General features: G+C 56.6%; 1 protein-coding gene across 5 annotated transcripts in view; it reads right to left on the minus strand.

The window, feature by feature from the left end:
* The window catches only part of LOC111149433 (diacylglycerol kinase zeta), a 41,603-nt gene extending 27,667 nt beyond the window's left edge, over positions 1-13,936 (minus strand). For 3 of the 5 annotated variants that reach the window (XM_022506500.1, XM_022506502.1, XM_022506499.1), the window contains exon 1: positions 2,365-2,534. In XM_022506500.1, coding sequence (XP_022362208.1) covers positions 2,365-2,525 — 161 coding nt within the window. In that variant the 5' untranslated portion in view covers positions 2,526-2,534. Of the gene's footprint in view, positions 1-2,364; positions 2,535-4,664; positions 4,841-13,724 lie in introns of those variants that run through there. The other 2 variants (XM_022506498.1, XM_022506501.1) reach the window with 2 other exon arrangements.
* Between the last annotated feature and the right edge of the window lie 766 nt (positions 13,937-14,702).

Raw genomic sequence — 14,702 nt, forward strand, 5'->3', positions numbered from 1 at the left:
GGAGGTGAGGGGCTGGCTTCAGCTAGAGCACTGGAGACTTTCACCTGAAAACGGAAACCAGCAAAGGTGGCTGGATGAGATAAAAAACATTAAAGGCGCAAGGCCCAAAACAAGTGTACTATTCCAAATGTCTGCCCCTCCCTCCAACCCAAGCAAGGCGGAGGGGGTCAGCCCCAGTGGGCATCTGATTCTCCGAGCTCCCAGGCCTATCAGGAGAGTCTTTTCCCTCACTGCCCTCTCCCTGGCTATGGGGTCTCCAAATATATTCATTTCTGAATGCCCCACTGACCAGCACAGCTACTACACAGAGACACTCCTTACATGCTTCCAGAGATCGCTGTTTCATTTTCTTCCCATTAAGCGCCTATCAGATCACTTACCATCCCCAGAGTGATGTCATACTTTGGTCCTCAAACCCAGGAGCATATTAGAAACACTTGTGAAGCTTAAAAACAACAACAACAACAACAAAAAACCCCGCCCAGGCCCCATCTCCAGCCCTGATGAGTTAGGCATGCTAAGGATAAGATCTAGAAATCTGAATTTCCTAAAGCTCCCTAGGTCATTGTGATGTTCTGTTCAGGAACCTGGTCTAGAGAAAGGGTTTTGGACTGCAGTTCAAACTCTATCTCTCCTTTTTCCTTGCTGTGTGATTCTGGGCAAACCACTTATGTCCTTGAGCCTGTGTTTTTCCTCATCTATAAAAATGGAAAAGTCACACCTCTCCTGCTTAGAGAATTACGTAAAGGTATTTGTTGGTTCTCTTGCTTCTTGTTCTTTCCCCCTTGAACGTGCCTGAGGTTCACCCCACCTGCACTAACCTGTGCCCTTCAGGAGGGGCACAGCTACAGGTCACAAGAGACCGACACTTGGTACCCTGTGGGCAGGGACAGGAAGCCTCTGGCGGAGCCCTTCCCTCCCCCTCCGGAGCCTGTGAACACTGGAGGCTACATCCTGCAGGGCTGGGTGTAAACTGCTCCACCTTGTAGGGCTGTGGGTGACAGAATGAGGTACTGGACGCCTTGCACCCTGCCCCGTTTTATATGGCACCGAAGCTTGTGTGGCTTCCCAAGAGCCCACGGAGCTCCATCTGGCAGTGTGAGAATCCTGATCTCTGGGTGTGCTTGGTGACACAAAGAACAGGGCCCCGGCCACGGTAAGGCTGGCAGAGGGCATAGGTCAGCATTACAGGTTTGCCAAGGCGCACAGCAGGAGAAAACTGCCCATGTTATTGGTGGGTAAAGTCTACCCTGGGAAGGGTCAGGGCAAAGCTCAGGGAGGGGGTGTGCCGAATGCCACAAAGCCAGGGCAACTGAAGAAAAGTGAGAGGGAGGCTTTGGGCAGGCTCCAAGTGGTCAGAGTCCAGCCTGAGTTGGCTCTGGGGTCCTTAGCTGATTGGCTGCAAGCTCCGTGGCCAATGAGAAGGGCAGGGGTCAGTCAGGAAAAAGCCCAAGGAGCCAGGTGGGGTCCTCGTGGGGCTCCACCTTCCCTCACCTTACACCAGGGCTGCATGGCAGGAAGGACTCCCAGCCAACGCGGGCACACATGCCATGAGCTGCCTGCCTTCCACCTTTCCACACCCTCCCCCAGTTCCTCACCAGAGTCCTGGTCAACCCTGTCCCAGGCATAATACAGTGACATTTGGTGTGCCGGAGGAGGAGGAGGCAGCACGGAGCCTGAAGAGCCACAGCGCAGATTTCAGACTGCTGCCCACCCCATCCCTCACCCAGCAAGAGCGGGATGGGGGTAGGAGGAGCAATGCCTACCGCCTAGCAGAGGTAGAGGGTAGGGTCTCTCCACTGACTAAGAGCAATATAGAGCAGGTGGCCAGGCACCCCCAACCTCAAGGAGAGGCTTACAGTGATGAGCAATTAGCTCAGTTGCCAGTGTTCTGGGACAGCCAGTATCAACAGAGGCCATGTTCTGCAGATGCCGTGCAGTGGCGGTAGGCAAACGGCCCCACCGAGGCGCAGGGGTTGGGGGCGGCCGTGACACCTTCCCCACTTCACTGCAGCCAGGGGGCTCAGAGGAGGCCCTGTTCTCTCAGTGCCCAGAATGGGTGAGCGGCCAGTCAGGGGGGACCCTACCTGCTGGTCCTACCCCGCAGGCAAGTTGGAAGCAGACCCTGCCTTGGTACCACAGAGGAGGCGCGCTAAGCCGCGGGTGCCAGCGAATGACTCCCACCCGGTGCCAGTGCCGGGACTCTAGGAGCTGACCCCGACGCGGAGCCAAGCCAACTCAGCCCATCCGGCCGGCGCCGGGCGGAGACCTCCACTCGCTGTCAGTCCGGAGACGGCTCCTCCCGGAGCCCGACGCGGTGTCCGACCGGTGCCGCGGTGCCCACCCCGCTGCCGCCGCGCTCACCTGTGCCCGAAGAGACGCAGCCCGGGGAAGCGCCGCTTGTTGAGGCGGCGCGGCGCCTTGTCCGGCTCGGGACCCGCGTCGTGCTCGGAGCCACTGGACGAGGCGGAGGCCGACTCCGAGTCGCTGCTCCGGGCCTCGGGGCTGCCGTCCCGCGGCTCCATCCGGCCCTAGCCCCGGCCGGCGGCGGGCCCGCGGGAGACGCCCATGCCGGGCCGGCGGCCGGGGCTTAGCACGCCGGCTCCGCGCCGCCTGCAGCGACCATGGCGCGCCCTCGCTCTGCCCGCCCCGTGCCGCGCGCCCCCGCGTCCCACGCCCAGGTGCCCGGGAAGCGGCCGCCGCCGCTCCAGGAAGTGCCGCCAGCCGCGGCCGCAGGACCCCGCATAGCTGGCCGGGCCGCTGCCTGCCCGCCGCCGAGCACGCCCCCTCGGCTGCACGGCGGCACCGGCTCGCGGCGCCCTCTGCCGGCCGCCGGCCGCGCCACCACACGCCTCGGCGGCCAGGAGAGGGCGGAGCCCGGGAGGGGCGGGGCCCCGGAGGTCCCGCCTCCCCACCCCTAGGGTGGTCCCCCTGGATCCTACAGTATCTCCTGGGGTCTCACACGCGGGCACTGAGCACACCCAGGCACACACGATCTTTTCCTCCCCTCAGCCCCGCCCTGAACAACCTACACGCTCACGAGTGAACCCCTGCGAGGGCAGCTGTCACCACCACTCTGCCCCAGCCACACCGGTGCGGACACCTCTCTTGCACACCCCGTGCCTGCTCACAACCACTCATACAGTCTCCGCCCTTACCCCCTTGGCTCTCCCAAATCACACCCCCAGGAACATAAGTCACATAGTGTTCCCCGTACACGCAGAACACACACGCCTCTCACACACACTTCTGCTCACTCATTACTTAAACTAAGAACACGTCTCACCGCGGCATCACACTCAGACATATACATACCAGGACCAAAGTCACTTAGTGACCCTAGCACACGCCAACAGAGAACATACACGGTTCTCATACAAATTCATCTCCTCAGCTGTTCACAGTTGTTTCCAACCCTTTTGGACACGCCTAACACAATCGTTGTTTTCCCACAACAATATCCAATAGATCCTGTCCATCTCTTACACTATGGGAGTCACCCGCATGCCTCTTACACACTCATACAGATGCACACATAAGGACCACACTCTCATTCACCAAGATAGACACCCACAGGGAACATACACATCTTTCTCCTGCTCACAGTTCCCCCCCCCAGAAGAACAGTTATGGTGGCCACGTCCCTCTTGTACACGTACCATCCACCCAGAAACATACCTCGAGGGTGCACACACATACACACACACACACACACAGCCCCAAAGGCAGCAGAGGTCATCACCCTCTAGAGATGAGGAACGCAGTTGGAACCAGAGGAGTCCCCTGGGGGTGGCACAGCCAGGACACGTGCTGGAAACCAGCAGCTGGGCAGCTTCTTACAGCCCCTGCAGGGCTGACCAACGGAGGCCAGGAACCTGGAGAACATGGTCCTCTTCCTCCCAAACTCTGCCACCCTGATGCCCACATCAGTTGCCCGCTGTTTCTGTTAGCTCTCCTCTCTGCAAAGCCACATCCTGTGTCACCTTCACTTTCACCCTCTCCAGTGGGCTTCGTGGCAGCCCATTTTCCAGCCTTACCCAGCCACATATAACCAATGCTCAGGGCTGTGACCTATGGGCATGCCTGTGGTTTTGAGAAATAGCTGGCACCCAGAAGCTCAGAACTTTCTCCCAACATCCTTCAAGATTCCTGTGGGCCTGGAGAAGGTCTGACCAGGGAGGTCGGCACAGCCTTCCAGCTAGCAGACGTGCCTGGGGGGGCCAGGAGGAGGGCAGTGAAATCCCCAAGTGGGCCTGATGCTGTCCTTCTGGGGTGCATGGGTCCCTCTGAGGAAGTTTCCCAATGGTTCTGACACCAAGCTCCGAGGGAGGAAACCAGAGAGGCAGCTGGAGACCCCACTGAGTTTGCTTACACAGCCTTACAACGCCCAAAACCACACTCCCGCAGGGGGCTCTTCTTCCCAGCCCCTCTGCTGTTAGCTCCCTCAACAACCCAGCCTCCCGCACACAGTCCCCCAACAACTCAAACATCAGAAATCCCCTCACCCCGTCAAGAGCCCCTTTGTCCTTTTTTGAGCCTCTGCAGAGCCACTGGACTACAGGTGGGCAAGCTCACGTTTGCCACCACCCCCAGCCAAGAGAAAAGAGGACTCAGAGAGGGCCAGAGGTCCCCGTGCCCATTCCTGGGCCACTTCGAGTACCTACTGTGTCCGGGGGGCCTCAGCTGGGATCTGTGGCACGTCCCAGGAGCGGTAGCGCCACATCTGCCTCAGTGCCCCTGGCTTTTCCCCTTCTTCTGTCCCCAGCGCCTCCGCGGGGCCCAGAGCTGTGGCCTCATCGCAGCCTCCCCCGGTACTGTGACCAGCCCCCAGTACGCTCATCCTGCCCGGCGACTCTCTTCCTCTTTCGGCACTTCCTGACCGGGGGGCCCTGCAAGAGGCCGGCCGGCCGGCTGCCCCAGAAGAGGACCAAGGCCTCGCAGGCGCCTTCCGCTGGCTGGGGCAGGAGGCTGGCTGGGAAGAGGAGCTGCATGGGAGGGCGGGAGGCAGGTAAGGACAAGCCCAGCCCAGCAGCCAGGAGACAGCCCGAGTCAGAGGCTGCCCATCAGCCGCCAGGCTTGCCTGGGCTGGAATCTGAACCTCAAGCTTCAGTCCAGCCTTCCTCTCCATTCAGACTCTCTGTGCTCTTCCCCTCTTGGTCCTGCTAAGATCTCCCGCTTCATCACAACTATGAGGGTAAACGGGCGGGCAGTGGACAGCCCCCACACTCCTCTCTCTCCTTCACACCTCTGCGAGCATCACACCATATAATGCAGGGCCGGGCTCGTGGGACAGCGGCGGAGTGGAAGGAGTAACCGGAACAGAGCCAGAAGATGTGGGCTCCTGTCCTGTTTCTGCCACTTACTGGATCAGGTCAGAGAGGGTTACTTCTCTGAGTCATCTTCAACCCAATAAGGTAGGATATAAACAGACAGACTGATGAATGTATGTCAGGGAGCTTTTCTGAGACTCAGTTTTCTTATCTGTAAAATGGAAGGGGGCGTGATAGTAATAATGGGGCTCATGGAGTTTAGTGAGGATTAAATAAGAGGTAAAGGGTTTACAAATGAAACCGTTCAGTAAATATTTATTCAGTGCCTTCTATGCATCAAGCACTGTATCAGACCATATAATAATGAACGAAGAACAAGAGCTCCAACCTCACACAGCTCAGATGCTAGTGGGGAAGACACCTAGGAGACAAATAATACATGAAATAATGTCGCAAGTGCTATAGAGAAAAATGAAGCTAAAATGCAGGGGAAAGAGTTTGATGAGGAGGAAAGAGTTTGGTCTCCTACTTGGGTAGGAGATCAGGGAAGGCTCCTCTGAGGAGGTGACATTTCAGAACAGACCTAAATGAATCAAGAGAGCAAATGACATGACTATTTGGGAGAACAGCATTCTAGGTAGAAGGAACAGATGCGGCAGAGGCCCTGAGTAAGGAAAATACTTGATATGTCTGAAAAATAGCAAAAAGGCCTGCTGGACTTTGAGGCCTTTTTGGAGATTTGGTAAATAAATAGTAAGGCATACACTTACTCTTTATTGTTAGGGTTGGTTCTGGGAGGGAAATCGTCCCTTCCTCAAGCACTCTTTAAATCACATTGCTCTGTAATTAGTTCTAGCTTTGTATGTGTCTGTTACCCCAGAAAAGCTGTAAATTTCTCGAGGACAGAAATGGTGTCAGTTCAGTTCAATAAACATTTACACTACAGAACTTGCAGACACAGGAATGCACACGATGCCATCCCAGCCCTTGGAAACCTCCATCTGGTGCTATAGTCACCTTTGTGTCCCTCATGACATAATATTTCTCAATAAATATTTGTTTAATAAATCATGCTATGTCATGAATAATTAACACCCAGTAGTGATAAAACAATGGCTAATATTTCTTGGAAGAGTTCTGTGCCAGAAGCTTTGGAATCCTTACAATGACCCTATCCTGTTATTTTCCTCCTTTTACAGATGGGGAAACTGAGGCCCAGAACTACTAAGCTCATTTGTCCAAGGTCACCCAGGTGGTAAGCTGTAGAATTAAGAACCTCACCCCAGAGTCTGTATCCTTCAGTAAGACATCCCTGGCCTCTCTGGGGTTGAGACATAGCATAGTGATTACTCTGAGGCTCGGCACTCCCGTTTCCGCAGCTCTCCCTCCAACCTGTCATCTCTGAATTTCTCTGGGCAGGTCCTGTGTGCTGTAGCTCATCAGAGACTCTGCCAGCCAGGCCAAGGCCTCTTCTAGAAGGCGACTGTTGCAGGGCCGTTTACTCTTCTCCCAGGGATTCTGCAAGGAGCTTGAGCAGTTAAACAGAGGAAATGGGGCTGGGCTTGTTTTTAGTCTGAGGCTTCTGGCAGCCCTGGAGCAACAGAGAGCAGGAAATGTGACTCCTGAAGGGGAAACCAGACAGGCTGGAGGCTCTGAGAGGCAGAGCAGTCCTGACTATGGGACCAGGATCCCCCTGGGCTTGTGCTCCTCTAAGCAGCCAGTAATTTCCAGGTGGAGTTGGGAGAACAAGGTTGGAAGGCACAGGTGCACGGTGCTGGGGAAGACGCCCTTTACCGTTCCTAGGACGACATGTGCCAGCACTGGGGAGCTGGGGACCCCTCAGAATGCACCCAGATACACACAGGAAGAGGAATCTGGGTAAGAAAATTATTCTGGGCTTTGTTGAGGCCCCAGAGGGTAAGGTGTTCTACTTTCAGTGGCCTGGATGAGCAAGAGGGAGCTGGGGAGAAGAAATGTACCAGGGCACGAAATGCTCAACCCACGATCTGGACAGCCTCTGCTCTCAAAACCAGCCCAGCCAGCCTCCTTGGCCTGACCTTCGAGGCTCCTTATGCTCTGGTTCCCAGTGTCTTCCTTTCTTTCTTTTTCTTTTTTTTTTTTTTTTTTTTTTTTGCCTCTTTGTCCAGGCTTTCCCTGTGGAGATTTTCTCTCAGCTCACACCATGCTGGTGTCTGCCTCACAGTAGGTGCTCAATAAACATCGCTTCTCTTTTTCCTCACACTTGCCTTAACATGCCACCCTCACCCGTGCCAATCCCTTCTGCCTCTGATGCTCTCCTTGGCCTGTCTGACCATCAGGCTTGACGAGCCAAGCTCTCCATCCTTCCAAACCCAGGCCCAAGAAGCAAAAGCGGGAAAGTGAAAAGAGGCCCAGATGCAGAATCTACGGGTTCGAACTCCAGCCCTTCGCTGTGTGACTCTGGGCACGTCCCTTAACATCTCTGGGTTGGACTGGCTGATTTCTGAAATCTCTCTGTCCTGATTCATTTGGCTCTCCTTCCCAGCCTCCAGGTTTTTCCTTATTCATTTGTATGAAAATATTTTCTAAATACCTAAGTCTCGAAGGTTGTCCTGGAGCCAGCATTCTCACTCCACTGATTTATCTCTGACATTTACTTCTGTCCCCCAAAATATTCCTAGATCAGGAGACCTTTGGTACACATCAGTTTTGTCTCCTTACAAAATTCTTGACCCCTGCGCTGCTCTTAGCTCTACGCTGAGCGCACAGTATGGGCTCAGTAACTTCCCATGGAAGTGGAGAAATGCTGAATAAAGGTACCCAACAGACTGAGAGCAGAAGGAGGGAGACTGGCTTCCAGCTTGCACAAGGGGCTGTGGTGAGACCTGGGGAACTTTTTGAATCTAAGTCCTTCCTCACCCACTAAGCCTGTCCTCCAGGCACCTGCTGAAGCCCTTGGGGGCCATCCAAACCCCAACAGCACTTGTTGATCGGATCGCTGGCCTCTGCCCAGGTGCGACGCCTCTGCCCCCACAGAGGAGACAGATGTACCTGAGTAGGGCTGCAGGTGCCCCTGGCTAGTGACAGATGGAAATTTGATTAGGCTCCTTCTGGGCAGCCTCATGAAAGCCATGTGCAGGAAGAAATCGGGAGTGGGGAGCTGGGATCCTCCCCCACTGTGGGGATAGCACTGGAAGTTCAAGGACAGTCCCTCAAACCACGATCTCTCTTGGAAACTGTCCCTGGGCACCTCCCAGGTCCCCAGGCTGGAGGTGAGAGGAGCCTGGGTGGTTCTTCTTTACTCTGGACCTGCTGGATCTGCCCAAAGGTGTTCCCTCCCACCCCTGCTGTAGCCAAGCCCCTGGGGCAGGATCAGCAGACCTCCTGCCATCAGAGCCTCCCACCCCCATCTATCAGGTCATACATTGTAGTTGCAGAAGCACCTTTTAGTCCTCATGCCTCCTGTCTTATTATCCCTCCTAGAGAAATGTATATTTAGAGCCAAAAGAAAAGATCCTTAAAGATGAAAGTCCAGGCCCTTGGAAACCTGACAGAGTAAAAAGGGCTTTGGAGTGAACTGCCCAGGAGCCCTCGAATCCCCACCTACTCTATGAACACTGCTTAGCCTTCCCTCTGCAAACATCTGTAGGTCAAGAGCACAGGTCGAGCACAGTCAAACTCAGCAGAAGCCAAATCTCATCCTAATGCCTTCCCTAGCCGCTTCATATATCCTTGAAGAGAAGTCTTCCCCAGCCTGTTCCAACCCTTGCCCTTGGGATCTGGACCCTTCAGGGGCCTCTGAATGCTCTGCTCTGAAATTCACTCTGAAATTGAAGCAAAAATGAGACTCCAAGACAGGCTTCCCGGTGCTTGGCCGGGGATTTTCAGCAGCGCGCCAGAGAATCGCCCTTTCAAACTGGTCCTCCCAGCTTCCTTCCGAAATGCCCAAATGGCTTGTGTCCCTCTGGTGCCAGGGTGGGGACATGAGCTACTGGGGTAGGGGGGAGGGGGATGTCCCAAGCACTGTGTGCCATAATAGGGTTGGAGAAGCCCCGCTTTGGGATCCCAATCCCTGCACTGCTCTTGGCCCCACCTTTGGGCACTGCCCTCCATGGCCTTTGACTCCCTAGTCAGCAAGAACCTCAGGTCCCTGAGGGGAGGAAGGATCTCCAGGCCGGGCCTGGTCCCTGCCCTTCCCAAAGGAAGGAAAATAGACAGACACCCCCCCCCCCCCAGCTTCCAGCTTCCTTTGGCAGCAGACCCCTCCTCCAGCTCCAGCTCAGCTCTCGGCCCCCGGTTTTTGCATTTTTAATTCAGGACAGAATGTGATCTCCTGCAGCTCCTTGCTTTATCCTGTTGCTATTTAAATTACAAATCGGCCCCATCTCCCTGTCACTCTTCGGTTATTTTTAGCTTCTGGTAAATAGCAGCAGGGAGAATTGGATCAGGTGCCCCTCCCTTGAGGAGCCTTGTCCCTGCAGCCCCGTGCCCACAGGAGGGGCACCCTTCCCTGCCAGTTGGTGCCCCCAGTCGCTCCCCTCCTCCCAGCCCCTCTCTGGGGGTGGAGGGGGTAGGGGGAGAGCTGCAGTCTGGGACAGGCATCCGTGCTCAGCTCTTGCTTAGTCTCCATTCAACTCTGCCACTCCCAGGTCTTCTTATCCATCACTCAGGGCCGACTTCCTTCAGGGGTCTTCCTGGACACCCGCGCCCCCCCCCAGCCCCCGCCCCGGAGGTCCAGCTCTAGAGAGCCAAAGATCTCCTAACTTGTGTCTCATCCTTGCTACGAGTCAGGAATTTTACATGTCTTATCTTCTTCAATCTTCCCAGCCCTTCTCCTGTGCGGGTATTACTGTTCCTGTTTCCCACATGAGGAAACAGGGTCAGAGGGGAAAGTGACTCAACCAGCTAGGAATTAGCACCCAGGTCTCTCTGACCCCAAAGACAGCATGTGTGTGTGCAAGCCCTCTCTTGGTGGGAATGTGAGTGCCATTTCCCCGAATGCCCAGGTTGATTCTCAATGCCAACCATCATTGTCTTTCCTGTGTGTTTGTCCCATAGCATCCCATTGCATTGGGGATGGGCAAACCGTGGCTGATGGGCCATATCCGGCCTGCTGCCTGTTTGTGGATGGCTGTGAGCTAAGAATGGTTCTTATAATTTTAAATGGTTGGAAAAAAAGCAAAAGAATAATATTTGTGACAGTGGAAATGATATAAAATTTAAAGTTCAGGGTCTATAAATAAAGTTTTACTGGAATGCAGCCACACTCATTCATTTACATATTGTCTGTGGCCACTTCTGCGCCACAATGGCAGACTGTGGGACTTGCAAAGCCCAAGATATTTACTATTTGGCCCCGTACCAATCTTACTTTTGGCAGGGGAAGGAACCATGTCCCACCCTTCCATCTCATGCAGCACTTGGCCCAGGGCCGGAACTATAGATGGAGGTGCTGGTCCTCCTTCAGGGTCCTTTTGGGGCCACAGGAGTGCCCAGCTTGGGGGAGACCCTGCCAGCCACACGGGAGTGATTCAGCTCACATGTTACCTTTTCTCTCTCCTTCAGCTTCTTCACAGGTTTCTAAACGTGCTTCTCTACCCAGATCACCTTTTGAGATGCTCAGGTCCAACCCCAGACTACCTATAGCTGGGTCTCCAGGGATAGGACTTTAGAAAGGGTTTTTGGAAAAAAAAAAAAAAAATCCCCAGGTGATGCGGTGTGGTAACCACTGGGCTTAGCTCCAGAAGCCCCAGCTCCGCATCTCCTGACCCTTTCAGACCAAACCTAATGTCCTTGGTACCCCTCTGGCTTTTCCCAGGCTGGACGCTGCCCTCTAATGGTCTCCTGAGCCCAACCCTGAGCATTCAGGACTTTCTCAAGTATAGGGGAGATAGCTGTCCTCAAGCCCAGATGTGGATACGAGTTCCCCCCACTCCCCTTGCCCACCCAGAGTCACTACTGGCCCATACCTGCCATCTTTCCATCCTCCTAAAGTAGCTGCCAGGGCTGCATCCAGCCCACAGTAGGGCTGTGGGAACCTATTTCCCAGAAGCCATTATGTCCCTAAAAGCTTCTAGTGTCCTGCTGAAAGCCCCCGTCCTCACTTACGTCAGAGACAGCCCCGCTTCAATCCTGCTTCTGCTTCCACCCCTCGGCCCTCGGATTTTTGTGCCTCCGCATTTCTGTCTAAAAGCCTTTTCTCTCTGTGAAGGGCTTTCAACTGCTTTTCTTAGCAACTCCTCACAGCGGGGTGGGAGGTTTATCTGCGAGCTAGAGCAGCATGGAATTGTGGCGGGCAGAGGATGTGAAAAGGCCACCATGGGTCTTAGGCTTACCAGCCCCCTCCCACTACCGCTGCCACCGCCCCCCCCCCAAGCGACCTGTACCAGGAAAGGTGGCATTAGTCACCAGACCATGCAGGACTGCTGCCGCACGGTAGGGCTTAGCTTGAAACCCAGCTCATTCCACTGGGGTCGCCCTGAGAAGCCCAGGGCTGTGCTTTTCCTGGGCTGCTTCTGCCCTTTCCTCGGGGAGCTCTTGCCTTAATGCCTTGTGCTGCCCTGGACCTAAGATGGGGCTCCTGGCCTGACTACAGGGTGTGATCTCTCTAGGTGTGACAGCTGGACCCCCCCCCCCCACCCCGCTGTCTCCTGTAGCCCTCACACAGGGGACATGGAGGTCTCCTGATCCCTTCACAGCTAGAAAGGAGCCACAGCTGGGCCACCCTGTGTCCTTTGTGACTAGACGCCTCGAGTTTGGGCTGAGGAGGGGTGTCCACTTAGGAACCAGCCTGGGGGAGATCCCAGCCCTTGCCACTGCTTCGGGGTTGGGGGGGGGCACGCGCATGCGTGCTCGCAAGGACGTGTCCCATCTCAGCCCTTTCATTGTTCTCTGGTTCCAATCCTCTAAGCCTTAAACCCCATTCTGGCCTCCTTTCCAGCTTCAGATGCTGTGTGTCCCTGTTCCACAGCCAAGGAAAATCTTGGGGTCATCCCCTTATGTTACAGATGAAGAACTGAGGCTCAGAGACAGAGAGATTGCCCAGCTCAAACACATATAGTCAGGCCCTGGCAGAAGTGAGGTACAGGCCAGGCCTCTGGACTCCCAGATTACTACTTCTTCCAGGATTCTACATTCTCTGTTCCATTGCCCGTCAGTCTCTGGTCCTCTCTCCTCCCCCCAGAGGACTTTCAGGGGCTCTGTTATCTGCAGCCAGAAGGCAGGGGACAGATGACGACCTCCTCCCAACCTAGTGTCCTGGAAGAACTGGAAATGGATCCCCCTGATTCCTTACATACCCCAGAAAGTGAAGGTAGAGCCCACGTGAACCCAACCTACTTCGTATTTATTCTGAGTATCTCACTTCATGATGGTGAAGTTTTCTGCCCTTCTCTTCCATTCTCCCTCAAGCGATGGAGGTCTGGTACTATCATAATCCATTTAAGTCCTTCAAGCTCCCAGGGCTGGGCCAGTTTCATGAAACCCCCTCCCAGAAGCCCCAGGGAGAAGCGGGTCAGCGTGAGACGCACCTCAAGTCCCCAGGTTGTAAACAGACAGGAAACTTGTCCTCTCTAACGGGGCTGATGGCTTCAAGGACTGCAGAGGCCTCAGTGTCCCTGTGGACCCTCCAGAGGAGGTCACTTTGGTCTAGGGGATTTAGAGGGGCAGCAAGTCCAAGTTGAGGCTGTGGTCTGGGAGAGGAAGAGAAAGGGGAGGGCTGCCCCTGCCCTGCCCCCACCCACTCCTCATACCTATCCTCGGGGTAGATTCCCCACTCTTGTTGGAGGGGCAGCCCTTCCTCTCTCCATTCTAAGTCATAAGTGTGGTCTCTGGGACCGAGTCCAGCCAATTCCTCCAGGAAACCTCCTGGGCGGAGATGGCAGGACCCCAGAGGCTGGGAACCTTTCACAGGCAGAAGATTCGAGGGAAGTGAGAGGTTCACCATACCACTGGGGATGCCAGTGAGGGCCCCACAGGGCAGAGAGGTCCAGGTGGAGATTCCTGCTTCATCTCTAGGCAGCAGGGTCTCAGCCATGGTGTCGGGAAGCACCTTAGTCACTTCTACAAGCCAGTGCCTAGCACACAGTCAACCCACGAGAAAGTTCAGGTAGGGCCTATTGCCTGAACCTGGGTCCTTCTTCTCCCAGAAGAAGGGCCCAGGGGCCATCTCTGGGCTCTCCTCAGCAGAGAGAGGCTTGATGTCTTGGTTATTTCTCTCCTCGGCGCCTAGTACAATGTCTGGTACTCAGTTAGCATCAGTAATCCCATGTCGGATGAATAGGGCAGTTCATAGGGAGAGGGGCTCCCAGAAGTGCCCCTTCCCCTTGCACACGGAGGGCAGAGACCCCTTGGTAGTCATCTCTGAATCCCCAGGGCCTAGAGCAACGCCAGGCAAGCGGCGGGTCCTCAATGAATGTTGACTGAAGGGGGGGTGGTCCCCAGCTTTGAGCTTCCCGCTGCCCCCATTCTCCTTACCTGTAGGACACCTGCTTGCGCAGGTGCAGCTGGCGGAACCGCTCCTCCACGGGGGGCATAGCGGCCATGCCCCGGGGTCCCTCGGGCCACAGCTGCGAGACCTCGGCCTCCTCCCCCCGCCGGCAGCGCCGCCGCACCACCTCCTCCTCGGCTGCCCGGCCGCCGCCAGCCCCGTCCCCGCGGGGCCCTGCGCCGCCCGGCCCCTCGGCCATCCCGCGGCCGTCCTCTTCCCGCGGCTGCTGCGGCCTTTCGGGCTTGCCCGCTAAAGTTCAGTCTCCCTTCCTCCTGGGCCCCGGGACGCGAGGCGGGGAGCGAGGGAGGGGAGACCTGGGGCCCGCACGTCCCTCCCGACGCCGAGGCTCAGACGACGGGAGCGGCGATTTGCCCGGCGACGCGCCTGGGGAAGGCTGGCGGGGATCGTCCCGCGCCCCTGGGGGTCCTTGGTAGGTGTCGGGGTGCTGCGTCGTGCGCGCTGGGGCGCTCCCCTGACGGCTGGAGCCCGAGCCTGAACCGAGCCGGAGCCCGGGCGGCGAGCGCGCTCCTGCAGCCGCCGCCACTGCCGCGCACCAGAGTGTCACCTTAGAGACACCCGCCAGCCCGCGGGGTCCGGAGGGGGAGGGCGCCTCCCCGCCCAGCCAGCCGGCTCGGGGCACGGAAGGAGCGATCCCGGCCCAGCCGGCGGCGGGCACGAACCCTGCCCGGGGCTGAGGCTGGGGGTGTGGGGCGCCCGGCAGAGCCCACCCCTGCACCACCTTCCCCGCACCCCGCTTCCCGGCAGCTGCCAATCACAGCCCCGCCCGTCAATCAGCTGCTGCGATGCCCCCCCCCCCTCCGCCCCCCGCAGCCCTTGTCCCGCGCTTTCCGGCTCCGGCATTCGCCGTTGCGGCGGGCAGGTGGGGAGAAGGGGGGGGGTCGGGGGCGGTGACAGGAGCTGGCTTTAACCCTGTCGGCGCCACGAGAATTTAGAGACCCAATTAG

This window comes from Enhydra lutris, unplaced genomic scaffold (genome assembly GCF_002288905.1).
Source record: "Enhydra lutris kenyoni isolate GAN:26980312 unplaced genomic scaffold, ASM228890v2 scaffoldscaffold22, whole genome shotgun sequence".
NCBI classification, from domain to species: domain Eukaryota; kingdom Metazoa; phylum Chordata; class Mammalia; order Carnivora; family Mustelidae; genus Enhydra; species Enhydra lutris.